The sequence below is a fragment of the Triplophysa dalaica genome, chromosome 2, assembly GCF_015846415.1.
Source record: "Triplophysa dalaica isolate WHDGS20190420 chromosome 2, ASM1584641v1, whole genome shotgun sequence".
Lineage (NCBI taxonomy): Eukaryota > Metazoa > Chordata > Actinopteri > Cypriniformes > Nemacheilidae > Triplophysa > Triplophysa dalaica.
Window position 1 is genome coordinate 394,675 of NC_079543.1, and position 25,326 is coordinate 420,000.

Here is a 25,326-nt window from a genome sequence, read left to right on the forward strand (position 1 = left end):
TTCTTAAGACAGATTGATTTATTTTAGGAAAGAAATGTGAAAAAACAAATTCTGGAAACAAAAGCGGTCAATAATCGCATCTTAAAATGAAGACAGCCTCACAGTTGTCTTCAATCTCAAAAGGTAAGATGTTTAACAGATGTATTTGGTTGTTTCGAGCCAGAATCATACGTCATCATCACGTTTACTTGAGGATTTAAGGAATATTTCTTTTGATATAGAAATGATAAGGTCTAGCTCCCTCACCGAGTGCTTTTTACATTATTCTGGGACAAAGTGACTTGAAGCGGAGAGGATCACAAGTATTATGCTGTTGTATAACCTCAAAAGTATTATAATAAGTATATATTTTTTAACGCTTGCTAACATATCTTACATGTGATCCTAAATAAAATTTAATGCAAATATATATATGCTAGGCCTATATAAGAATCCATTGTTCTTCTTGTTCCACACAGTTTATTAGATGAACATCTACAGTTACCACATGAGCAAGTGAGTAACCATATAATTTTATATTGAGAGAGAGCGCGTGAGACATTAAATGAGTTAGTGAGATCTTAAGACCCATCTTAGATTCTGAAGAACAGTTTTGTGAATCCATCCGCAGGGGTGGCTGATATCAGACTCGCTTCACATTGTAAAAGTGTTATTCAAATACACTTGGTGTCATAGTTTTCTTTTGTTGTATGAAGAATCTTGATATGGCTTTATACACTTTCCTATGACACGTGTTCCTTTAGATTAAAGACTGAAATGAGGAATGAAAAATGGATCTCTTTATTTTACACAACACAAGCGGAACACTTTAAAACACACAAATGAAAAGGCCGGTATCTCTCGGTCAGACGCGCAGACACAGCTGAACCCATTTGTTCCAGTTGGGCTGATGTGGGAAAACTTGAGCCAGTCTCAGCGTACAGTCCACCGTGGGCTCATAAAACGCCATGGCATCGTCTCTCATGCTGAGCTCCGTCTGACCTTTGACCTGCCCCATTCTGGGTCTGGAGAAGAGAGATGCTTTGTGCTGGTGGACGGTGTAACGCTTCCGTACGCAGCCCAGATCCACCAGAACCTGACACAACAACACAACAACACAACACAGATTGAGACATGAAAGGGTGTGTGTCTGAGAGGTCAGGTCAGGTTGTGTTACCTGCAGGAGATCGAGGATGGCGACGGGCTGCAGCACTTGACTGTAATGCTGAAGGACAGACGGCTCGCGGATGCCTGGATTACTGATGACGTGAAGAAGAAGACACTCCAACATTCCCTTACACACCGAACTGTTCAATGAACCGTCAACCACACGCCATGGACGGCCGACGAACCTCACCGACTCGCCACCACCATCCCTGCTGCAGACGCACACATCACATATTCACTACACACTCCTCATGGCCAATGGAAACAAGAATATTACCTCCATATCAAATGTGTTTGAACGTTGAAAACACTGAATAAGACTTTTCCTCTGTGTGTAGCTTTTGACCAATCAGAATCAAGTAATCACTGTGTTGATGTTGTCACACGACTCACTCTTTCTCCTGCTCAGCAGTTTCTTCATCTCCATCTGAAACACAAACTCAACGTCAAATCAACAAGAAAGAAGCGAGAAATCAAAATCTTCCAGACGCACCTTCATCTCTGCCGTGGGAGGGGTCAACAAGCCCCGCCTCTTTCTCATCTGCGGCGGTCTCCTTGGCAACGGTTTGATCCACATCTGCATTTGTGGAGAATGACTGGAAATAAGATTCAGTGGGCCGGCTCTTCTTGGCTGGGGGTGTGGCGTGGGTGGGCTCGTGGGCGGAGCCTCTTTTCAGGGACATATGTTGCGTCTGCTTATCATCATCTTGTTTGCTGTCCAGCAGCCAATGAGACGCAGCGTTCATACACACCAGTCTGTGAGAGAGAGCTCCCACCTCGACGAGCTGCTCTCCGTCCACCAGATCCTACAAACACACACACACAACACATGAAGAATGCTTTGAGTTTTAGAACTCTTGGTTCACTCAAGCGAATCGCATTTTTCCATAAACACATCAATGTCATGTGATGAAAATGTAGATGAGAGTCTGACTGCATAAATCTGTTTTTATACATCGGTACAGTGTCTCTCTCACCTGTATATACTGCTGTAGTGTTCTCGTTCGGCCGTTCTCTGGCTCCTCCAGATGTATGAAGCTCATGCAGAGTTCCTGTCTGTCAATGCCAAACTCCGCCTCCTCCTGTACGGCGTCTATGATGTCATTGACGGTCTGGATGTCTTCTGGAGTGTATCCTAACGCACTCACACACCTGTCCACAAACATCTGCAAGTCTAGTGTTGTTGAGCCATACACACGAGTGAAAGACACCGGGAAACACTCGGGAGCAGATGAAGAACACGCTGAGAAAGACGCCGCTGCGGAACACATACACACACACACACAATGAAAACAACACAAGCCTCAATAATACTCTGTGTGTGTGTGTGTTCGTGTCATACCCTCTGGTGTGAAGTGTGTGTGTTTGGGCGTCTCTCTGAGCTTGATGTGGACACTGCAGGAATTGATGATGATGTTGTCGGTGGTGTTGGAGTTGTGTGTTTGTGAACGCATGAGTGCAGGTGTGTAATATCCTCTCATCAGCAGGTAATTGGTGTGAGACGCTTGAGGAGGTTTGGCCTCCACTCTCCTCTTCTTCTCCTCTTCATCCTCCTCTTCATCATCATCCAGTGCTTTACTCAGACTGAAACACAACACAAACACAATCATTTCACACACCGGGTGTATTACTGTGTGTGTGCGCGTGTGCGCTGTACCTCTTCAGCAGGTCGTTGTCAAACATGCTGCTGTTGATGATGACAATCTGTTGTGGTATGGTGACGTCGACAGACAGAAGGCCGAGGGTCATGAGAGTGAGACAGGAGGCGCTCACACCGCCCGGAGAGTCCATGAGGATCTGCAGCATGTCCCGAGTGTCTTCTTCTGCCTCCACCTGCACCTCCACCTCCTCAATCCTCTCCTGCGTCTCCTGCTGTCGGCTGGCGTCTCTTTGTGTCTCGGGATCTTTCTGGAATGAGAAGCGATTGTCTCGGTCTCTTGAGCCTCGCTCACGTAAGGTGGAGATGAGATCATACACTTCATTAAAGATGCTGCTGGGGATTCGCCATGTGAAGAACCTGCAGAGGATGACGTGATCATCATGAGCGGCGCTTCACATCTCTCTTTAGTGTCAAAAACACAACTCTTGAGTGTGTTACCTGTAGTAGTGCTGTGAGAGCTGATAGGACATGGGCAGGAAGGGGAGGGCTTGGTACTTCTTTATGCCATAGAAGGTCATGGGGCGTCGCCGGTTTACTAGGCCCCGCCTCCGACACGTTTGAAAGGCCTGAGACAAAACCTGCTCTTTATACTGTGTGTACAGACAGAATGTCTGAAAAACACCAAAACAAACACACACACGTTTTATACCACACATCACGTAATCTAATATAGACAAAAAATGTGTGTGCGTGTGTGTACCTGGAAGGGTCTGTAGTTCTTCATCTGAGCATTGGTCAGAACCAGAGTGCTCTGAATTAAATTAAACAACACTAGAACATGAATGTCTTCGTGCCTGAAACACAAACACACACACACATGAGAAATGATAACACAGATTGAGAAACGCACTATCATCACACATCATCACACACCTGTTGAGAACATCTTTGGAGCGCTCCAGTGTATCATCTCCAATCCTAAACACCTTAAACCTGGCGAAACACAAACACACACACCTTCAGGATGAAAGAAACACAACTACATGTGTGTGTGTGCAAGTGTGCGTGTGATTACTTCTTGAAGAGCTCCTCTCTGGTATCTGGTATGAGGACATCATTAGAGCCATAACTGGAGCTGAACTTTGACCTCAGCGCACTCACAAACTCTTTATACTCTGCCTCACACACCTGTAACACACACACATCTGTAGAACACACACATCCATAAACAGTACTAACCCACCCCACACACACAGCATTCAGTGTGGTACCTGTGGACTGTTGTAGTCGTCAGTTCGGTTCATGAATTTTGCCAGCAACTCTTTATCCTGATACAGTTCAGCCAAACAAATCCTGTAACAAACACACATAATAAGTCAAATTCTGTCTGTGTGTGTGTACCTGTAGTTTAGCGTGTGTGTCTGGTGTATGTGTGTGTACCTGTTGTTGAGTGTGTGTGTGTGTGTGTGTGTGTACCTGTAGTTGAGTATGTGTGTGTGTGTGTGTGTGTGTGTGTGTGTACCTGTAGTTGAGTGAGTGTGAACCTGTAGTTGTGTGTGTGTGTGTGTGTACCTGTAGTTGAGAGTGTGTGTCTGGTTTGTGTGTGTGTGTGTGTGTGTGTACCTGTAGTTGAGTCTGAGTGTGTACCTGTAGTTGAGTGTGTGTGTGTACCTGTAGTTGAGTGTGTGTGTGTGTGTGTGTGTGTGTGTACACCTGTAGTTGAGTCTGAGTGTGAACCTGTAGTTGAGAGTGTGTGTGTGCGTGTACCTGTTGCTGAGTGTGTGTGTACCTGTAGTTGAGAGTGTGTGTCTGGTTTGTGTGTGTGTGTGTGTACCTGTAGTTGAGTCTGAGTGTGAACCTGTAGTTGAGAGTGTGTGTGTGCTTTGTGTCTGTGTGTACCTGTTGCTGAGTGTGTGTGTACCTGTAGTTGAGTCTGAGTGTGTGCGTTTGGTGTGTGTGTGTACCTGTAGTTGAGTCTGAGTGTGTGCCTGTAGTTGAGTGTGTGCCTGTAGTTGAGTGTGTGCGTCTGGTGTGTGTGTGTACCTGTAGTTGAGTCTGAGTGTGTGTGTGTGTGTGTACACCTGTAGTTGAGTGTAGTCTGGGGGTTCTTCATGATGTATCGTGAGCGTCGACTGACAGACAGAGATGTTTTATCACATGATAGCTCAAACTCAGCGTGAAGAACATCTCGAAGCACCGTCCACGGAACAAACGGCTTCTTCAACTACACACACACAAACACACAAACATGTAATGGTACAGGCAAATGGTGTGTGTGAGTGAGTGAGTGTGTTTATACCTTGCGGTTGAGGAAGTGACTGGTAACTCTACACAACATAAGCAGACTGTCCTCTTCATGTGTCCATGTGACTCTTTGTTTAGTCATGTGCAGTAAAGCTCTGCGATCCGTCTCGTCCTGAGCGTGATACTGTTTCCTCACACGAGCTCCTGACACACACACACACAATACACACACACGGCAGAGTTCAACACTGAAGACATGAAGAACATGTTGTGTAGCTCATATGTTGTTGTGTGTTACCCTTCTTCTTCTTGCGGGTGGGTTTGCTGATGTCTTTCTTAGGTCTCTTGCGTTTGAGTTTACGTCCTCCGCGCACCTCCTCATTCCTGCTGGCCGGCTGCCGGCTCACACACACCTCCTCCTCCACGACTGCAGGGGGATGAGCTGATGATTGTGTGCGAGTGCTGTTACTGTGTGTTTGTGTAGCAGGTTTGGGGTGTTTGGACAGCAGGTTTCTCAACCGGACGGTTTGACGATCTTTAACATCGGTGTTCTGATAACACAACATCAGCTCACATAAACACACACTCACATCTGAAACATCACAACATACCTCTAATGACACACGTGTGTGTGTGTGTGCGTGTGTGTGCATGCGTGCGTGTGTGAGTGTTGTCACCTGTGCGAGTGTTTTCACCAGGTGGCTGGTCCAGGTCCAGTTGCGTTTCAGGTGACTAAACAAGATGGAGTCCAGTCCTCCAGCGCCCTGCCCGTTGCCGGGGGTAAAACCATCATCCACTACAGAAGAACTGCCCCTAAACAACAACAAAAACAACACATCAGCCAATCAGATCACAGCACCTCCAGTCTGAACCAATCAGATGCAGCGGACGCCTCACTGTATGGACTGCAGGAATCTGGGGCAGCGTTCTATTCCCATGGCAACATCAGACTCCTCTGCCTCACGAGAGCGCCCACGTGTTACTCCTGAACACACACACACACACAGAGCCAGTGTTCAGTCTGACACAGCTGATGAAGAAAGACAGACAGACAGACAGACAGACAGACAGACAGAGGGTGATGGTTGTACCCAGAGGAGTGTTGAGACACACACACAGCAGGTCAAACCAGTACTTCTCCACATCATGAGGCGTCTTAAACACGTAACGTCTCCTCTCAAACGGACCAATGGTCTCTATGGCCATATTATAATGAGGATCACACACTGTCGTATCCACAATCGTGGCCTTCGTCTTCAGAAACACAAACACCTGAAACACACACGTGTGAATGACATCATGATCAGTGTAACACAACCGTGTGTGTGTGTGTGCGAGTGTGGGATTCACACCTGATCCTTGTCCATGAACTTCTCAATGGGTCCAAACTGCAGCAGACCCATGAAACACAACCTCTGAAGAGTCTCATGAAAACTGAAGATGTACTTTCTGTGTGAACAATCACATCATCACGATTAGAGTTTATTGTGTGTGTGTGTGTGTGTGTGTGTCTGTGTCTGTGTGTGTTCACCTCTTGTGTAGCAGTTGTCTTTTTATATCTGCAGGGAGAAATCTGATGAGATAATGCTGCTTCACCGGATCATTCATATACTGCTCCAGACCCTCAACCTACAACAACACAACACAACCACAAAATAGAACACACACACCATAAATGCAAACACACCATAAATGCAACACAGACACAACACAGTCACTAACCAAATCCAACATAAACGCAACACAGTCACAACACAATCATAAACACAGTCACAAAACAAACATAGTCACAACCCAAACACAGTCACAACACAACAATAGCAGTCACAACACAAACACAACATCACTGTTCTAAACACTCAACCTACAACACAATCATCTACAATTATCACAACACAACAATAATAGTCACATTTACATTTACGCATTTGGCCGACGCTTTTATCCAAAGCGACTTACATTGCTTTATCCTAAACATTTTACATAGGTATTTGCAATCCCCTGGGATTGAACCCACAACCTTGCGTTGTTAACGCAATGCTCTTATCACTGAGCTACAGGAAAGCTGTATACAGTCACAACACAAACACAAACACAGTCACAACACAAACACAATACAGTCAAAACACAAACATTGTCAAAAAAACAAACACAACATAAACGCAACACAGTCACAACACAATCATAAACACAGTCACAAAACAAACACAAAATAAAACACAGTCACTCCTATAGGAAAACCATCTACAATTATCACAACACAAACAGTCACAACACAAACATAACAGTCACGGTCACAACACAAACATACCTTGTAGTTGATTTGAAAGATCTGCATGAAGATACTGAGTGGCAGTGATATGAGAAGATCAGAGACCAGAGCCCATCCGAAACCAAAGTCCTTGTGTAGCGGGATGGGAGGAATAAACCTCTTCCAGTTATTCTCATTCACATACACTGCACACAGAGAGAGATGTGCATACACACACACAGTTACACACATTGGCCTGTAATGGATCACCTAAACACACGACGCGTCATGATGACAGCACACAAGGTATGGAGTCTTGTTTATGTTTCTAACAGTCGCAGCAGCACTACACATGACATTTAAAACTCACCCTTAAACCGCTGCTCCATCTGCTCATCAGTGCCAGAACCCTCGGGCGGAGGATCAGTCAGACTGGACTGAGGGTCCGCTTCAGGGTCGCTGGGGTTGTTCTGGTCAGTCGGGCTGGACTGAGGGTCATGTGCAGGTTTAGTGGGGTCAGATTGGTTGTCCAGTGGAGGATCAGTCGGGCTGGACTGAGGGTCATGTGCAGGTTTAGTGGGGTCAGATTGGTTGTCCAGTGGAGGATCAGTCGGGCTGGACTGAAGGTCATGTGCAGGTTTAGTGGGGTCAGATTGGTTGTCCAGTGGAGGATCAGTCGGGCTGGACTGAGGGTCATGTGCAGGTTTAGTGGGGTCAGATTGGTTGTCCAGTGGAGGATCAGTCGGGCTGGACTGAAGGTCATGTGCAGGTTTAGTGGGGTCAGATTGGTTGTCCAGTGGAGGATCAGTCGGGCTGGACTGAGGGTCATGTGCAGGTTTAGTGGGGTCAGATTGGTTGTCCAGTGGAGGATCAGTCGGGCTGGACTGAGGGTCATGTGCAGGTTTAGTGGGGTCAGATTGGTTGTCCAGTGGAGGATCAGTCGGGCTGGAGCGTCTGAGTGGATGTCCGTAAATCATGTACCACAGGAAAGCGTGAACAATACGTAACCGAGGCATCTTGGGCTGAAATCCCATCGTGCGTCCATGTCCAGGCACTGTCACAAAAACAGATAAGATTCATCCTTGCGTCCTTTCAAACGTTTCTTCTGAAGATCACAGAATATTGATCATCAAACAGCACTAAACTCCATTGACCTCCATTTTATGAACACAAATTTCTCAAAATATCACTTTTTGTGTTGACATGAAGGAATGCATGATGACAGTATTTTCCTTCAGCAGTGTGTTGATGTGTGTGAGGGAGTTTTACCGGTTACAGGTTTGAAGGATTTCAGGGTTTTGACGCCCATCTTCTCGCTCACTTTCTTGGGCGCGTTGCTCTGAGTTGGCCGTGAAGACGCTGATGTTTTATTCTCTTTTGTAGCTTGTGGACTAGACTTCTTCTTCTCAGCTTGTGACACAACACTGATCAACACAGAAGAGCGGACACTCACTCACACGACGAGCATCATCAATGTTTACACAGCACATGGGATCACCTGATGTCAAGGGTCATGAGTCAGATTGATCACGTGAGTGAGAGTGCGGCTGTCGTTCTCACCGGGCTGCAGAGACAGAACTGGACATACGCATTCGGATTTGATCGATGGCGCTCTTTACCAGCGGATCATCAGGTGTCACAGACGGATGAACCACAAACTCAACCTGAAACAGACAGAGACACACGTCAGTCGTGTATTAATGTGTGTGTGTGTGTGTGTGTGTGTGTGTTTGCGCGCGTGTGTACCTTCTTGTGTATTCCGTCCTGTATGACAATAGTCCTGTAAAGTTTGAGTAAACCCTCTCGAGAGAGTGCGCGGATGAGTCTCATCACACTTTTCTTACACACTTTAGTATTCACACCATCTTTCCTCTCTTCCTCCGTCAGTAACCTCTGCAGACTGACACACACAACACATGTTAACCTGTGTATGTGTGCATGTGCGCGTGTGCATATGTGTGCGTGTTCATGCGTGCATGCTCGTGTGTGTGTGTCCATGTGCGTGTGTGTGCGTTGAGATTCTCACGAGTAGAAGCCCTCGATGATCTTGCTGCATCTCACAGCTTCAATGATCATGTTCTTGCGTTTCAGCAGTCTGTACGTCTCATGAACTTCCGCCTTCTTCACCTGACAGCACGAACACAGGCCGTCACTAAACAACAAACAAATAAAAACGCACAACACCTGCAGACACTGACCTCACTGACCGCCAGCACCTCCTCCACCACCAGAGGTGTGTCCTCAGCAGAGCGTGATTGGCTGACAGTCGGGACGGGGGCGTGGTCAGTGGAGACAGGGTCTCGCTCAGTTTGGCTCTTCTGTGAGGATTTGCCTGTGTGTGCTGGAGGTGAACGGAGAGACTTCTCTGAATAACACAAACAACAGAAAACAAGGTGAGAGTGGTTACAAGAAACTGGGCGGCGCAATCGTTCACTGACCATCAGCCAATCAAAAACCAGCTCATCACAGAACTGACATGTTGTAAATGGATTATAATAGGTGATGATTGAGAAGGTTGAGATGTTAAATGAATGGCGATACATGTTGTGAGCGGGCACTGCTGTGTTTACTGCAGACTTGGTAAATGTGGATATGCTGAAACAGCACTGACAGTCTTAATTTGTGTAGATTAAACAGACATCAATTATTCATGTTGTGTTTGATTTGGAATTTGTTATAAAAATACTATTTAGTTATTTGAGAAATAATATATTAGTCTACATAGAATTGTGCAGCATGTGAGGGATAATCTACAGCTATGCATTAAAGGATTTTAAAGGCAAAGAACCACCCGACGCTCATGGATTATTCCGCTTATACCATGATCAAACGCAGAGAAATTAGTTAATTTCAAATGTAATCAAACTGACTGGAGCTACCCGTGCGTTAAGGGTTTTAATGCACAGCTTCCAGCCAGTCAGAATCCAGTATTTAAACACACCATGGTATTGAGAAATAATTAAAGGGCAGTTGTTCATTTACTTATTTATCGTGAGAACAGTATGTTAAACAGTTACATCCCTAGACACCATTCATCTCCAGTGCTGCGCTGTGATTGGCTGTGGTGCTCGTCACTCACTTTTGATGGGTGCGTCACGCTTTTGAAAGCTGAGTTTGGACTGTTTGATATGCGTTATGTGTCCTCCTGAAGCGCCCGGGGCGGGTGGATCTGACCCGAGTCTAGCGAGGTGTGTCCCCCTCAGGTCCTGACTGCGCTGAAGCTCTTTAGTGAACTGCAGGTTGAGTTTACTCTCCTCCACGAAGTATTTGCTGATATATTTGGTGGTCCTCTGACGTCCCACGTCCTCCATGAAGCCCTGCGACACACACACACACACACACACACGTGAGACACTTCACGCCGGACACTTCACATTTCTATCTTATAGCTAGCCGAATGTTTTACTTTGATCATGTCGTTGCGCTCCAGTGTCCTGCAGACCATCCGTCCCTCAAGTCGTCCGATGTTGAGTTGTCCTCTCAGGACAGACTGCGAGATCCCTCTGGAGCCGCTCGACACCACTGCAACAGCCAATCGGAATCAGAACCCAGCCATCAGAACCCAGACAAAGGCTTACACAAAGAGAGACGTGAGGGTGTGAATGTCTGACCGATGTCGTAGGCTTGAGAGAGCATGTCACGCTCGATGACGCGAGGAACCGCCAGAGCGCTCCTCTTCACGGGCCCCTCACCGTCCTCCTCGTTCTCATCGTCCTCGTCCTCCTCCACGTCCTTATGTCTGTACGCTTTCAGAAGCTTCAGACAGCGGACGAACACCTCCGTGCCTGTCGACCAATCACAGAGAGAGAGACAGAGAGAATTGTGAGAGTGAGCCAACGGCGTGACGGCGATGTCAGACGTGTGAAAGACAGACCTCGTAAGGTTCTGAAGGGTCCTCCGTCAGGGTCCAACTCCTTTAGAGGAATCCTCAACAGGCTCACCATCTTAGCGGCTAACATGTACTGATACACACGCTTGAAGGTGCGCTCGCTGACACGCTACACAACACACAACATCATCACGACTGAGCAACACGCACACACATGTTGATGGAGGAGCGTTCCTCACCAGCTGTTGTCTGAGTTTCACCATGATCATCATCTTATTGGGCACTTCAGAGAGGAGGTTGGACACGGACCCCATCAGAATGTCATATTTGCTCCTCCTGACACACATACACACACACACAAGATTTCAGACGATTGTCAATCATACGTGACGATGATGAATGTTTGGGAACACACCTGTCCACATGGAAGCGTGGCAGCAGCAGCAGCAGTGAATGTTGTTGAGCTCCAGACGCCAGACGAGACACGTGTGACTGTATGGTGATCAGTCGGTTTCTGTCCAGCGTCCTCCTCAGATAATGCATCTTACCCGCATCCATTCTGACCAATCACAGCACACAGAGCATGATTACATCATCACTACAGCAAATTCCATTGAAAATGTGAAGCTGCAGAACATGAGCTCAGAATCGACGTCACATGTCCACTAAAAGTAAACACTGTGTAGTGCCGGCTTGTGTTTCATGTCGAATGTATAAAGAAAAGTATGCGTCCAAAATGACAAAGTGTGACAGTACGTAGTGAATGAGACTAAGCATATATCTGCCGTTAAAACAGTACGTTCTATATAGTATGTGTGGCATGAGTGGGAGTGAATTTTTCGCTATATTTATTTATTTGATTCACGTTTGAAATTTGTCAGTTGCTCAGCTCCCGTGGCATTATGGGATAGATACGTGTATACCCATCCACTACTTTTTTTTCTTTTTTTGAGGATTTGGACGTTCTTTATAGTATGTAAGTATGCAATTTCGGACGAAGCGAGTGTGGCTGTTGCGTGACCTCTCGTCTGTAGTTTCAGCACCTGAATATTCGCGTGTGCATTTCTCGCTGGAGTTCACCCTGCCAGCGCGCTCGGGCCAATCTCTCCAGGATGCAGTAGGTCGGGTCGCTCAGCTTCAGCTCAGAGTTTCCCTCCGGACCAATCAGAGCTCTGGAGCGCACCTCCTGAGACGCCACCATCACCAGCTTCTCGGCCCACCTGAACTCAAGCAGAGAGATACCTGTCAATCAACCGCTCCGTGCTTCCTGACGTCATCAAGCGATGAGCGCGTCTCACTGATTCTGAGCCTGTTCCAGCGTCACCAGCGTTCTGAGATCTGACGTTCTGACGTCATCTGTGACGTCCACGCGCTCTCTATAGAACACGCATGAGCCCTGAACGCCGCTCGGGTCATCGGTCACCACGCTGACGGGATACGGGTCCTCCGACTCGGGCAGACGCATCTCGTGAATGCCTGTGTTCCGGTCCACCTCCACGAACCTGAAACGGCACGTGAGACAAACACTCGCTGTGAATGGAGCACGATTACAGTAAAGATTTCACCACCTTATTAGTGTCCATATGTCCTACAATTGATCAATTTACTGTAGTTAATACAGCCAACACTTTACTCTGGGAAATGGTCAAGTTTTCACTACGGGCTCGTCTATATTCATTTTCAATTTTATGTTTAATGGTCTATAGCCTAAATATATGATATTTAGCATGACTTCTAGAAAAAGCAGTTTAATTCTCTTTCAGATAACAAGAGTGAATGTTATGATGGTTTTAGCTCGAGCTGAACGCACCGGTCGTGTACTGTGACGTGTTTCCGGGGTTCGGGCAACAGCCAGAATCGGATCTCGGGTGTTCGGCTCAAGCAGCTCCAGATGAAGTTCTGTGTCGCCGAATCCAGATTCAAACCGAATTCAGGCTGTCGCGTCCGAAGCCTCATCCAGAGTGTCTGAAGACTGATGCCGTCCAAACCCTCCAGAGCGACTTCATCCAGAAGAGCCTCGAGCGGGTCCATCATCATCATCCTCTTCACATTCACTCGAACTCAAACGGACCGAACCGACGCCAGCGCGAGCTTGACATGTGCTTCTTCTGTAACGCGCACGTCACGACACTGACGCAGACTGACACCCGCTCTGGACACCTCCGCTACTTCTTCTTCTTATGGTGTTTAAAATGGCGGTCTGCAAACTTAATGGTGCATTCCCGCCACCTACTGGATTGGAGTCTCGAAACGTCAGCTACTACAACCACAAAATAAAAATATAATTGAGATTTAAATGTTATTTAAAGGCAAGGCAAGGCAAGGCAATTTTATTTATATAGCACATTTCATACACAGTGGCAATTCAAAGTGCTTTACACAGAAGAAATTAAAATAATAAAAAGAAATAAGAGTAATTAAAACAGTTTATAAAAGTAAAATACAGTACAGTACAGACAGTCGGACGAACATTGGCACAGTGCTCATTCATTAAATGCATAGCTAAACAGATGCGTTTTGAGTCTGGATTTGAAAGTGACTATTGTAGGAGCACATCTGATCTCCTCTGGAAGCTGGTTCCAGCTGCGGCTGGCATAATAGCTAAAAGCAGATTCGCCATGCTTTGAGTGAACCCTTGGTATTTCTAGCTGATATGATCCTAGTGATCTGAGTGATCTGTTGGGTTTATATTCATTGAGCATATCTGCAATGTATTGAGGTCCTAGGCCATTGAATGATTTATATACCAGTAATAATACTTTAAAATCAATCCTAAATTTAACTAGGAGCCAGTGTAAAGACCTGAGGACTGGTGTGATATGTTCATATTTTCTAGTTCTGCTCAGAATCCTGGCGGCAGCGTTCTGTATGAGCTGCAACTGTCTAATGGTCTTTTTGGAAGGCCAGTGAGGAGTCCGTTACAGTAATCCACCCTGCTGGTGATGAAAGCATGAACAAGTTTCTCTAAGTCTTGTCTGGAAACAAAGCATCTAATTCTTGCAATATTTTTCAGATGGTAGTATGCTGATTTGGTTATTGCTTTGACATGACTACTGAAACTAAGGTCTGACTCTAGTGTCACACCAAGATTCCTGACTTGATTTTTAATTGTTTGACCCCTAGAGTGAAGGTATGCGTTCACCTTGAGAACTTCATCTTTGTTTCCAAATGCAATTGCTTCAGTTTTGTCTTTGTTTAATTGAAGAAAGTTTTGACACATCCAATTGTTGACTTCATCGATGCATTGGCACAGGGAGTCAATGGGGCTGTAATCGTTAGGCGATAGAGCTAAGTAGATCTGTGTGTCGTCTGCATAGCTGTGGTAAGCAATTTTGTTCTTTCTCATTATTTGGCTCATTGGGAGCATATACAGGTTGAACAGGATTGGCGCAAGAATTGAGCCTTGAGGGACTCCGCATGTCATGGATGTCCACTCAGACTTATGATCTCCTATACTCACATAATAACCTCTCCCATCTAAGTATGACCTGAACCATTTTAGGACTATCCCAGAAAGCCCCACCCAGTTTTCCAGCCTGTCAAGAAGTATGTTATGATCGACAGTGTCAAATGCAGCACTGAGGTCGAGTAGTATCAGCACTGATAATTTGCCTGAATCAGTATTTAAGCGAATATCGTTTATTATCTTTATGAGCGCTGTCTCTGTGCTGTGATGTGGTCGGAAACCAGATTGAAAATTGTCAAAGTATCCATTCGCGCATAAGAATTTATTCAGCTGATTGAAGACAACTTTTTCAATGTTCTTGCCTATGAAAGGAAGATTTGAGATCGGTCTATAGCTGCTTAATGTGATCTTATCCAGATTGTTCTTTTTCAGGAGGGGCTTTACAACTGCAGTTTTCAGGGAGTTTGGAAAACTCCCAGAGAGAAGTGAGGCATTTACCACTTCTAGAAGATCTGCTTCTAAGCTGTTTAACACACTTTTGAAAAATGATGTGGGAAGTGTGTCAAGAGACCTTTGTACACATTTAAAGGGATACTTCACCCAAAAATGTAAATTCTGTCATCATTGACTCACCTTCGAGTTGTTACAAATGTGTACAAAGGTCTTTGTTCTGATGATCACAGAGAAAGATATTTGGAAGAATGCTTAGGACCAAACAGATCTCAACACCCATTGACTCACATAGTAGGAAAAATTACTTAATCATTTTTTTGATCTTTTGAACACAAAAGAAGATATTTTTGAAGAATGTTGGACAGCAAACAATTCTGGGGCACTTTTGACACAAAACCGTTGTTTTTTATGTTCAGATCTGTTCGGTTGCAAGCATTCTTCCAAATATTTTTCTCTGTGTGTCAAAGACATTTATGCAGATTTACTCAAAGGTGAGTAAATGATGACAGACGTTTAATTATTGGGTGAACTGTCAATTTAAGACGGGTTTATTGGCGCTCAGCAACCAAGTAATCCCACACATACTAAAATAATAAAAACTGAATACAAATGAAAAACAACTGACTAAATAAACAAAACAATTGTAAATCTGTCATGAAAGTTGGGAAAATATTTGGAATAAAATTCAAACGGAGTCTTGCATGAGTGATTTTATTAACGTTTTATTTAGTAATACATTAACATGAAAAGAGAGTTTGTAGCGAACAGAAACCCATTATGCAACATAAAGCTTTTATTTCTGTGTTTGCAGTCCAGTATTATTATTTTATTAACAGTGCCCTGAATTATTTATTCATTCAATCTCTCCACTTTAGCGATGATTTTGCGGTCATATGTTGGCAGGACGGTCTCATCTTCTTCTATCTCCTCATAAAACACATCACAGTCAAAGTCACTGCTCACACTCTTGAAGAAAAACCTGCTGACACGAGAGAAACATGACATGAAACACTGCAGACACACACAGACACACACACACAGACACACACACACAGAAGACACACACACAGACACACACACACACACACACACAGACCCACAGACAGACACACAGACAGACACACACACACACACACACAGACAGACCACAGACAGACAGACAGACACACACACACACACAGACAGACAGACACACACACACAGACAGACACACACACAGACAGATATGAGTGTGATGTAAGAGCGTCTCACCTGTACGAGTCTCTGTGGGTCATGATGAGAGATTTAAACTGAGCGAGAGTCACAGTGTTTCCCTGAACACACGTCCTGTACGGTATCACCTCACCACACAAATAATACACAACTGTCAAACCTGCACACCTGCTGACACACACACACCACACAGTGAGATTAAACTGCAGTTTATAATGAAGAAATGCCAATCATGATTGTGTTGTTGTGTTTTGTTCTCTAACCCAGAATGCCGTTTGTCAGTGGAGTGTGTGTGTCCTTCACATGTGTTGAAGTCACGTTCTGTATTATAGTAACCCAGAGAGTGGGCGGAGCTATCCCTCGTTGATTGAGAATGACATAATGAGCTTCTGTCAGTGACAGCAGCATCCTCTTCCTGTCACAACAGGAAATGACATCACTGATCAGGGAAATAATACTACACAATACAGTAGGTATAGAGCGTGTGTGTAATCTGTATGCATGAACACACACAGACACATGTTCAGTAGCGTGATGTGATCTCACCGCAGCATGCAGCTCCTGTAAACGTCTCATCAGTTCAGATATAAATGTGTGTGTCCTCATCTTCACCTGTAACACAAACACACACATGTTCATGCTGTTGTATCCACGTGTATGCATGTATGTATCATCGACTCATTAAAACTGTTTAAGAAAATGAAAGGTTATTGATGTTGAAGATGTTATTAACAGCACTCACAGGTGTGTGCGGCAGGTGTTTGTGTGTCTTCTCTCTGTCTCGTGTTCTTCTGATGTGTTGAGAAGACAACTGATTAATAATGACAACAATCAAAGAAACAAAATCATGAGTGTGTGTGAGGACCACCTGCTCGTCTGATTGGCTTTGTTGTAGGAAGAGAGGGTCTCAGTTTTAGAACCCAGAGAAGGATTGTCCGGTTGTCGTGGTAACACTGTGTTTTGTTGGTCTGTTGATGATGTGAGTTTTGTGGGCGTCTGATTGTCGCTCTGTGTGTGTTTTATATACACATCCGATCTGAGAAAGAGCGGGAACAGGTTATGCTCCAGCACCATCTGCACCTCAGCATGCGCCTGCACAAACAGGGCGGAGTCCAGCTGCGAGCGTCGTATGGCGTCCATCACGCCACAACTCGTCACCGTAGCGACCTGACGTGACACTGCTGCGACTGCGCTCAGACAGGTAACAGCGGTATATGGCTTTGGCCAGTTTGAGTCGTCGCTCAGTGTCGTCGGCGGGAAACTTCTGAAAGCCACTGCAGGCAAACCAGAACTCCAGCAGCTCAGAGCAGCCCAGACCTCGCAGAAACTGCTGGAAGAGCCTCGTACCGTCCTGATCGCCCAACAGCGTGAGGAGAGTCTTAGCCCAGGGTTCATACGGGACATCCCATGATGCACTGCCCTCCGGCTCAAACCCCAAATATCTGCAAGGCGTGGCAGTCCAATCCTCTGACCTATGAGACGAAGTCTTACTGAAGAACTGCCCGTCATCTTTGACCTCAAGCACCTCACGGTCCTCCTCACCTGGCACTGGAGGTCGAGGACCGGCCACGTCACCATGACAACCACAAACAGCTAAACTCATGATGTCATGAAGGACAAGAAACTTGAAGACTGACCGAGAAAGACAGAGAGAGACCGAGTCAAATCTACACAACACTGAGAAAACAGCACAATAACACTACACAACGCTGAGAAAACAAAACAACAAAGTAAAATACACTACACAACGCTGAGAAAACAGCACAATAACACTACACAACACTGAGAAAACAGCACAATAACACTACACAACTCTTAGAAAACAGCACAATAACACTACACAACACTGAGAAAACAGCACAATAAAACTACACAACGCTGAGAAAACAGCACAATAACACTACACAACACTGAGAACACAGCACAATAACACTACACAACACTTAGAAAACAGCACAATAACACTACACAACATTGAGAAAACAGCACAATAACACTACACAACACTGAAAAAACAGCACAATAACACTACACCACACTGATAAAACAACACAATAAAATAACACCACAATGAGAAAACAGCACAATAAATTACATGACACCGAGAAAACAACACAATAAACTACACAACACTATGAAAACAACACAATAAACTACACAACACCATGAAAACAACACAATAAACTACACCACACCGAGAAAACAACATAATAAAATCACGACAGTGATAAAACAGCACAATAAATTACACGACACCGAGAGAAAACAACACAAAGAAGTCTAATTTCGAGGAGAGATACTCTATGAAACATAAAAAACTCAGAAAATAATTCAAAGAAAAACAAAAATACACAAAAACTACAATAAAAAAAAAAACACTATCAAAGCAACATACAAAAACACACTAAACTACCAACTGCATGAAAATGCCCCATTTAAAACCCACAAAAAAATTACCCATTTCTAAGAAAATAACCAAATTATTCTAGGCTACACAAAAACTACAAAACTCAAATAAAAGAACATTTAAAACTACATAAAAACTCAAAAAACTATGAAATGCTAAGTGAATTATCCAATAAAAACACAAACATGACCAAACTGTAAGCAAACTCTTTTAAAACCACAAAAAAATAAAAAACATACCAAGAAAACACCAAGAAAAAAAGCCCCAAAAACACACAAAAACTGAGCCTTTTAAAACAAAATAAGAAATTTGATATCTGAGAAAATAACAAGATAAAACTACACACAAAAATGACCCAACTCAAAGCATGTCACTGAATTAAAACAACACAAAAATAGCCCATCAGTGAGAGAATAACACAATAAAGTGTACACAGAACTGATGGCAAGTGAGTTGTACCTGATGAGTGTGTGTGGGTCCTGCTGATGTGATGTGATGTGTGTTGAGTGAGGTGATGATGTGAGGGCGAGTGCAGTGGGGTCACGTGTTCACCTCATGACATCAGTGCTGCTTCATTAATGTGTTCAGTTCAGATGTGAAGTGTGTGTTTATCACACACACACACACACACACAGACAGACACACACACACACACACTGATCATGTGTTAATGTGACTCCTAAATATTAACAAACATGTGTAGAGTGTCACAGAAACATCATCTTGAATCTGTCCATCAGACGAGCAGAAGGCGTCTTCAATGAGTTAAAGGTTAACACCCCCACACACACACACACACACACACACACACACACTCACACACATCTGACACCCGGCAGGAGCTCCACACCTCTCTCACACACACACACACACACATCATGGACCTGTATGACTCTTTCTTCAGAAGATCTTTTGAGAAATGTCGCAGTGGTTTTGTGTTCATATAAAGGAAGTCAACAGAGTTCAGTGTTTGATGATCAACATTCTTCCAAATATCTTCTGTTGTGTTGTGAAGAAGAGGGTTGACATGACACGAGGGTGAATGAACTGAACTCCTCCATCTCAGATGTGTGTGTGTGTGTTGAGATGATGGAGCTCAAGTGTGTCTCACCTGCTGTGAGGTGTGTCTCCTGTGACCCTGAAAGGTCACGACAGCCGCGTGCAGTCGATGTTAATCCTCCTCTCCCCCCGTCTCTATTGTTTCACTGAGCCCGTGACCTTTAAGACCCGACTGACCCGCAGACGTCCGACAGAGAGAAGATCTCCTCCAGCTTCACTTCAGGTGACAACACACAAACACTACACAACATCAGCTCTCTTCAAGATGGAGAAATCAATCACATCTGCTGCTGAATGACACGTCAACACAAACATACATAGAACATCATGTATGTGTGTGTAAAAGACATACAAACAAACAAACAAACACAAGACACTTCTGCTTCGTTCAGATGATAGAAGATATAAACGAGATCTCGCGCACGTTCTGTTCTGTCATTAAAAACACATCTTATGTTCATGGGTCAGCTTCATCTCAGAGACAGCCCATCATGAACAGAACACATCCTGTTTAAAGCAGCTGAAGTTTACATCACTAGAATGATCTCAAACCTCTTGAAATAAAACCCTGAAGTCCAGACCAGCACCTTCAAGACCGGCCTCAACACCGCTTCACCTGAATGGGTTCTGAGTTTTGTGACCGTGACAGAAACCAACAATAAAAAGCCACAAATAACACAGAGGTCGTCATGTGATGTCTTTATTAGAGTCGCACACATGAGAAAACAAATCATCAAAAACAAACAAACAAACAAACGTTTGAAGAAAACACATACGAAAGGTTTTTAAAAATCCACACACTGTCCATCACACATGAACACATTCACTCAGGCTCCGCCTCCTCCCGTCCGTCACCACCAGCAGCGTTTCCATCAGCGGAGGTGCCGTTGCCGTGCTCTTGCGTTTGATCGGCCGTGCTCTTCGCTGCTTCCTCCTTCTCTGGGCTCTGATTGGCCGGCTCTTTGCTGACTTCCTGTAGGTTGTATTTGCGGAAGAGCGCGTAGTCCCTGACGACGCTGACGCAGCACACGGCCTTGATGATCTCGATGATGATACTCAGCTCAGGATTGGTCAGATCCACTTTATTCTCCGGGTTCATGTCAGCCACCAGAGCTGCGGGAGAGAACAAGTCACGGTCGTGAGGGCGGTGCCGTGTGTTGTCAAAGAAGGTGCTTTTAGGAAGCTCGTGCGAGGTTATTAATAACACAACACACAAGAGTACCTGCGACGTCTTTGATGACATCATCTCTCTTGTTGTGACTGCTGTTTCGGGCTTTGAAGCAGATCTGGTACGTGGCTCTCAGCGGCGCTTTGAACCAGCGCTCCAGGAACACGCTCAGATACTTCTCCATGTCCTCTGGGAAGGCCCGACACGTGCCGCTCACCGGCAGCATGCGCAGGATCACGCGAGTCTTCTTCTTCTTGGTCTGATGGAGGTCTGAGAGAACGTGATGAACCAGCTTCTCTGGATCTGACACAGAAAGAGGAACACGACTTTAATCTGCGCTCGTGATGATGATGATGATGAAGACGACGCAGGGGTTCTGCTCACCGACTCCATGAGATCGGATGAACACAACGTTAGTCGCTCCGCTGTCCAGCGCTGTGAACCTCTGCTGTCTGCTCTTCATGGACGTCTGGATTTGAGACACCTCCTTCTTCAGAGCCGCTTCAGCGTCTTCATCATCCTCTTCACTGTGACTGTCCTGCGCCTCACCTGACTGACACACACACACACACATTAGATGAATGACGTACTACACATACTCTACTCTAGCGCACTGCTCACCTGCTCGGGTCCGTAGAGCGCGTCCGCGTACTCGTTCAGCAGATTGAAGGCTTCCCTCGTGCACTTGCGCTCGTTCATGTTACAGGTGATCAGCACGCCTTCAGCGCCCACCTCCAGCTCGCGAGTGCGCCTCAGTTTCCTCGGCGCGTGCCCGCCGTAGTGCTTCCTACTTCTCTTGCGCGTTTCAGACATGAATGCGCTTCGTGAAACACACTCGGGTTATAGAAAACACAAACTGCTCTGTGCTCGTAAGTGAAATAAATGCGCTACACACGCTCGCAAACGTGCTCGTGTTGCCCTGCGTTTGGCTCGCGCTTTTAGCTCTGTGCAGGACGCGACGTACAGAGTGGCGTTTGGGACATTCGCTTTACGAAACGCGATTCTCGTAGCTATCGTGAACTTCCCATGTGGTTTTACGTGTTTTCGTTTAGTTATTTACACTATTTCAATCATGTTTGTAAGCTGCCCGTTTACAATAAACCAAACGTCACGTGTTTGTTTTCTAACCTTCATCGTATATGTGACTCAGTCAAATAATTCTCACGAAAAAGTATAACTTTTATTTCCTTATTCACGTGTACTGTACTTACTTCCACAACATTTATTAATTTCCTCAATAATACACATATTTCAAGCTTCTGTCCTGTTTTTATTTATTCTCATATTAATTGCAAGGACAGACCTGACTAACGTTTGTTAAGTTGTGTCGATGTTAATAAAGCGTGTTTAGTGTTCATTCGTGTCACACAGACAAATACAACATACACTCAGGGCAAAAGCTTTAACATTTTTATTGACATCACATGTTTCCCTCATAAAAAGACTGTTTTTTTCAACACAGTTCACGATTAGAATAAAAGCGTGTGTTGGTTGTCAGCGGAGAGTTTTGACACTGCTGGTGTTGTGTGTGCTGGATTCCCATTGGAAGAAGTCGCAGCCCTTCCGTCTGTCGTCACAGCTCTGACGTCTCACAGGACAGCAGTAAAACACACGGCCGTGATTGGGCCCTCCGTTACCCACCGTCAGACGTCTGGCCCTCCGCCCGCAGCCGCACAGAGGAGACGTTCTTCTGACTGAATGATTGACAGCGGAGGAAAGAGGAGGGTGGGACACGCGGGACTGAGCTGATGTTCTGACGGGCGGTCGGGTGGACGGGTCTTTATAAACACTGAACGGGGTCGTTTTGAGTCCAAAGAAGTGTGAGACCGAGGCGTACGGGTCTGTGCGTGGGACGGGTTTGAGTGTTTTGAAGAGTTCAGTAGAGGACGCTGGTCTGGAGGGATGATGGTTTGATGTGGTTTTGTTGGGTAGTGCGGTGACGCGTGATCGGATGCAGAGCTCCGTGTTTCTGCTTCTGAGAGGCGGAGCAGAATTCATTGAGACCGACGGGACAGCATCCTCAAGCTCCGCCCCCAGAATGACATCATCATATGAGCCAGCCTCCTCCTCCTCCGTCAGCAGAACTCCGTCTTTCCAGCAGGCGTCTGGTGTCTCAGGGTCGTAGGTCGTGTCGGAGAGAGCAGCCAGTGTGGTGCACAGAAGGATGTTGGTGGAGTTCAGGAGGTTTAGTTTGGATTCGTTGACACGTGACGGCGCTATGGAGAGAACCGTATGTGGTGACACGAGCGCCTGACACACACTCGTCTGCTCTTCACTCACGGCTGACAGACGGGTGGAGCGCTCGGTGTTTCTACACGCAGCTCTGGACTTCACCTGTGTTTGAGACAGAGAGAGATGACGATTGAGGACAATCCACCGCTGGCTCCTGATTGGCCGTGATGAGAGGCAGAGGGCGGAGTCACCTGTGGAGGTGTGCGGGCGGGCAGACAGAACTCACCGTCTTCAGAGACTTCGTCACACGCAACACACAGCCGTCCAAAAGCATCCGCCACGCCAGCAGAGCCGTGTTCCTCGCATCCACCAGACCTGACCACAAACAACACGCAATTCGTATGCTTTGTTAACAAGTGTGTGTGTGAGTGCGTGTGTGTTTACCTGAGTGTTCTCGTCCAGTGAACTGGATGCCGAGGTCCTGCAGAGCTCCTCTCAGACCTTTAGGCTTCCGGTTATAAAAGAGCTGAAAAACAACCACAGATATGTGCAAGTGTTTTTCATATTCTCCTCACTAGTGCAGTAAAACATGGTATTGTATAGAAATGTGTGGTTGTGTGTGTTACCCTGTATGTGGCTCGAAGGTCGATCCAGCTCTTCAGAGCTTCAGGAACAGTCAACTGCTTTCTTCTGCACTCATACAGCAAACAAACACCCAAATCCCAATCTACACACACATTACACAACAGCAGTGTGACGTCAGAGGGTGATGATGATGATGATGGGTATGACTAGCTTCATTCTCACCTGACCACGTGATAAAAGCACAGGGACGTCCAGAGGGGGCGGGGCTTTTACTGTCAGTCTCGAAGACCACTCCCCTTTCCTCCTGGAGGGTTTGTAACCAGCGCAGGAATCTGGAGAGACAAACCTGGAGGGGCGGTGCGGATTCCACCTGTTCCTGTCGACCAATCACACGCCGGACAGGATGAGTTACAGATGGAAACATGAGCAAATGTGTATTATCAGAGGAGTGACGTTACCTGGGTGATGCCCGTGAGCTCGGTGCAGAATTCAGACAACACGGGATGCTCCTGCGGCTGAATGTACATGTGAAACTCCGACTCGATTTCTCCGTTCAGAGCGTTCAGCAGGACGGCTGGAAACTCGACTGTTGAGAGAACAGACAACATGACAGCCAAACAGAGAGAAGAAAGAAAATGAAAGCACACGAGGAGAATCTTACTGATCTCTTGGCCGAAGTTGGTCTTCTTTCTCCAGCACGTGGATTCAAAATCAATGATGATGAGATATGTGAAGTGTTGCTCTGTAAAACATCAAGATGAGCGTCTGATCCATCAATGTTCTCATGAAGTCAGAACTGAAGTGACAAACACATGTCTTACTGCGGACGGACGGCTGTCGCCCGGCATCACCGCACGACTGACTGCGCCTCCGGATCAGACCCAGCTCCCTGAAAGTAGAATTAAAATCGTTTTTTCAATTGATTGAAATGAATAAAAATGATGCCATAAGTAAAGTTTATTTTTCTTAATGTGTTTTCCTCTAAATCACAATCAATATATGAGTGTATAATGTGTAATTGTGTGGTTTTTTATTTAATGCTTAGAAAACAGTAACAAAATATCGAGCTAGTGTCACCCATGGTGATGGGGATACTGTAAAAAAAAAAAGCGCCGTCCTTCGGATGAGACGTTTCACCGAGGTCCTGACTCCCTGTGGTCATTAAAGATCTCATGGCACTTCTAGGGGTGTAACCCCGGTGTCCTGGCCAGATTGTCCCATGTCAATCATGGCCTCCTTATATTCCCCACCCCCTGATTGGCTCTCTCTCTATCCTCTCCACCAATAGCTGGTGTGTGGTGAGCGCTCTGGCGCTGTTCCACTGTGGCTGCCATCACATCATCAAGTGGATGCTGCACACTGCTGGGGGGTGAGGAGAGACCCCCTCATATGATTGTAAAGCGCTTTGGTTGTACAGTATGACACAATAAAACGCTATATAAATGCCCCATCCATACACAAAAAATAATTTTGTTTGTTTTTCAAAAAATAATTTTAAAATGTGATGTTTAGTGAGCGAAACAATAATGTTTATAAAATAGCAGCAACTCTCTAACAAAAATGAAAAACTGTTTATGCATGTAAATTTGACATTTTTGTTGTCATAACGCTTCAAAAAAGCAAGAAAATTAAACAAAAATGTCACAAATCCCAAATAAATGTGAACAAGTTTCAGGTTGATCTGAAACAAAAAGAACAATTGATGCTATTCATTCTTCTTCAGTCTTTTGAGAGATCATTTACATGAGAAATTAAACAGAAATCAAATAAAAAGCGCGAATGTAATGTTATGAT

General features: G+C 45.4%; 4 protein-coding genes across 4 annotated transcripts in view; all 4 read right to left on the reverse strand.

Moving 5' to 3' along the window:
- Positions 1 to 764: 764 nt before the first annotated feature.
- On the reverse strand, positions 765 to 13,258 carry LOC130408350 (general transcription factor 3C polypeptide 1). Its single transcript, XM_056731843.1, has 36 exons — positions 12,881 to 13,258; positions 12,369 to 12,572; positions 12,114 to 12,290; positions 11,486 to 11,629; positions 11,310 to 11,406; positions 11,116 to 11,239; positions 10,853 to 11,026; positions 10,648 to 10,763; positions 10,321 to 10,558; positions 9,440 to 9,606; positions 9,268 to 9,368; positions 8,988 to 9,141; positions 8,802 to 8,905; positions 8,511 to 8,665; positions 7,612 to 8,295; positions 7,302 to 7,447; positions 6,522 to 6,619; positions 6,343 to 6,439; positions 6,082 to 6,262; positions 5,888 to 5,975; positions 5,668 to 5,803; positions 5,289 to 5,541; positions 5,046 to 5,194; positions 4,828 to 4,970; positions 4,018 to 4,099; positions 3,822 to 3,934; positions 3,680 to 3,739; positions 3,507 to 3,600; positions 3,245 to 3,417; positions 2,804 to 3,163; positions 2,489 to 2,730; positions 2,124 to 2,404; positions 1,640 to 1,952; positions 1,540 to 1,573; positions 1,157 to 1,358; positions 765 to 1,075 (listed from the first exon to the last, which is right to left on the reverse strand). The coding sequence occupies exons 1-36, from the start codon at positions 13,108 to 13,110 to the stop codon at positions 845 to 847; spliced, it is 6,345 nt and encodes a 2,114-aa protein (XP_056587821.1). The 5' UTR covers positions 13,111 to 13,258; the 3' UTR covers positions 765 to 844.
- Positions 13,259 to 15,771: 2,513 nt separating this feature from the next.
- On the reverse strand, positions 15,772 to 17,643 carry LOC130412999 (axin-1-like). The gene is made up of 6 exons (XM_056737866.1): positions 17,010 to 17,643; positions 16,884 to 16,932; positions 16,688 to 16,753; positions 16,405 to 16,556; positions 16,181 to 16,309; positions 15,772 to 15,908 (listed from the first exon to the last, which is right to left on the reverse strand). Exons 1-6 carry the CDS (start codon positions 17,543 to 17,545, stop codon positions 15,779 to 15,781), a joined length of 1,062 nt encoding a protein of 353 aa, XP_056593844.1. The 5' UTR covers positions 17,546 to 17,643; the 3' UTR covers positions 15,772 to 15,778.
- Positions 17,644 to 20,311: 2,668 nt separating this feature from the next.
- On the reverse strand, positions 20,312 to 21,735 carry thumpd1 (THUMP domain containing 1). Its single transcript, XM_056734404.1, has 4 exons — positions 21,397 to 21,735; positions 21,160 to 21,328; positions 20,830 to 21,078; positions 20,312 to 20,720 (listed from the first exon to the last, which is right to left on the reverse strand). Exons 1-4 carry the CDS (start codon positions 21,586 to 21,588, stop codon positions 20,431 to 20,433), a joined length of 900 nt encoding a protein of 299 aa, XP_056590382.1. The 5' UTR covers positions 21,589 to 21,735; the 3' UTR covers positions 20,312 to 20,430.
- Positions 21,736 to 22,163: 428 nt separating this feature from the next.
- Positions 22,164 to 25,326, reverse strand: part of eri2 (ERI1 exoribonuclease family member 2) — a 3,424-nt gene continuing 261 nt past the window's right edge. The window contains exons 2-9 of the mRNA XM_056733497.1: positions 24,354 to 24,421; positions 24,194 to 24,274; positions 23,991 to 24,118; positions 23,755 to 23,908; positions 23,574 to 23,674; positions 23,392 to 23,473; positions 23,234 to 23,322; positions 22,164 to 23,109 (exon numbers count right to left, since the gene is read on the reverse strand). Coding sequence (XP_056589475.1) covers positions 22,270 to 23,109; positions 23,234 to 23,322; positions 23,392 to 23,473; positions 23,574 to 23,674; positions 23,755 to 23,908; positions 23,991 to 24,118; positions 24,194 to 24,274; positions 24,354 to 24,421 — 1,543 coding nt within the window. The 3' untranslated portion in view covers positions 22,164 to 22,269. The remainder of the gene's footprint in view (positions 23,110 to 23,233; positions 23,323 to 23,391; positions 23,474 to 23,573; positions 23,675 to 23,754; positions 23,909 to 23,990; positions 24,119 to 24,193; positions 24,275 to 24,353; positions 24,422 to 25,326) is intronic.

What these genes read in the sequence shown, in the direction of transcription:
- LOC130408350 (XM_056731843.1), bottom strand. Translation starts at nt 13,110, where the DNA reads ATGATGATGATGGACCCGCTCGAGGCTCTTCTGGATGAAGTCGCTCTG. An exon ending in CACCCGCAAGAAGAAGAAGG is followed by an intron (nt 5,195 to 5,288) that starts GTAACACACAAC and finishes TGTGTGTGTCAG; the next exon opens with GAGCTCGTGTGAGGAAACAG. An exon ending in CACACACTTCACACCAGAGG is followed by an intron (nt 2,405 to 2,488) that starts GTATGACACGAA and finishes TGTGTTCCGCAG; the next exon opens with CGGCGTCTTTCTCAGCGTGT.
- LOC130412999 (XM_056737866.1), bottom strand. Translation starts at nt 17,545, where the DNA reads ATGTCCCGTATGAACCCTGGGCTAAGACTCTCCTCACGCTGTTGGGCG. An exon ending in AAAGCCAATCAGACGAGCAG is followed by an intron (nt 16,933 to 17,009) that starts GTGGTCCTCACA and finishes TCAACACATCAG; the next exon opens with AAGAACACGAGACAGAGAGA. An exon ending in ACCCACAGAGACTCGTACAG is followed by an intron (nt 15,909 to 16,180) that starts GTGAGACGCTCT and finishes TCGTGTCAGCAG; the next exon opens with GTTTTTCTTCAAGAGTGTGA.
- thumpd1 (XM_056734404.1), bottom strand. Translation starts at nt 21,588, where the DNA reads ATGTCTGAAACGCGCAAGAGAAGTAGGAAGCACTACGGCGGGCACGCG. An exon ending in CGCTCTACGGACCCGAGCAG is followed by an intron (nt 21,329 to 21,396) that starts GTGAGCAGTGCG and finishes TGTGTGTGTCAG; the next exon opens with TCAGGTGAGGCGCAGGACAG. An exon ending in TGTCATCAAAGACGTCGCAG is followed by an intron (nt 20,721 to 20,829) that starts GTACTCTTGTGT and finishes TCTCTCCCGCAG; the next exon opens with CTCTGGTGGCTGACATGAAC.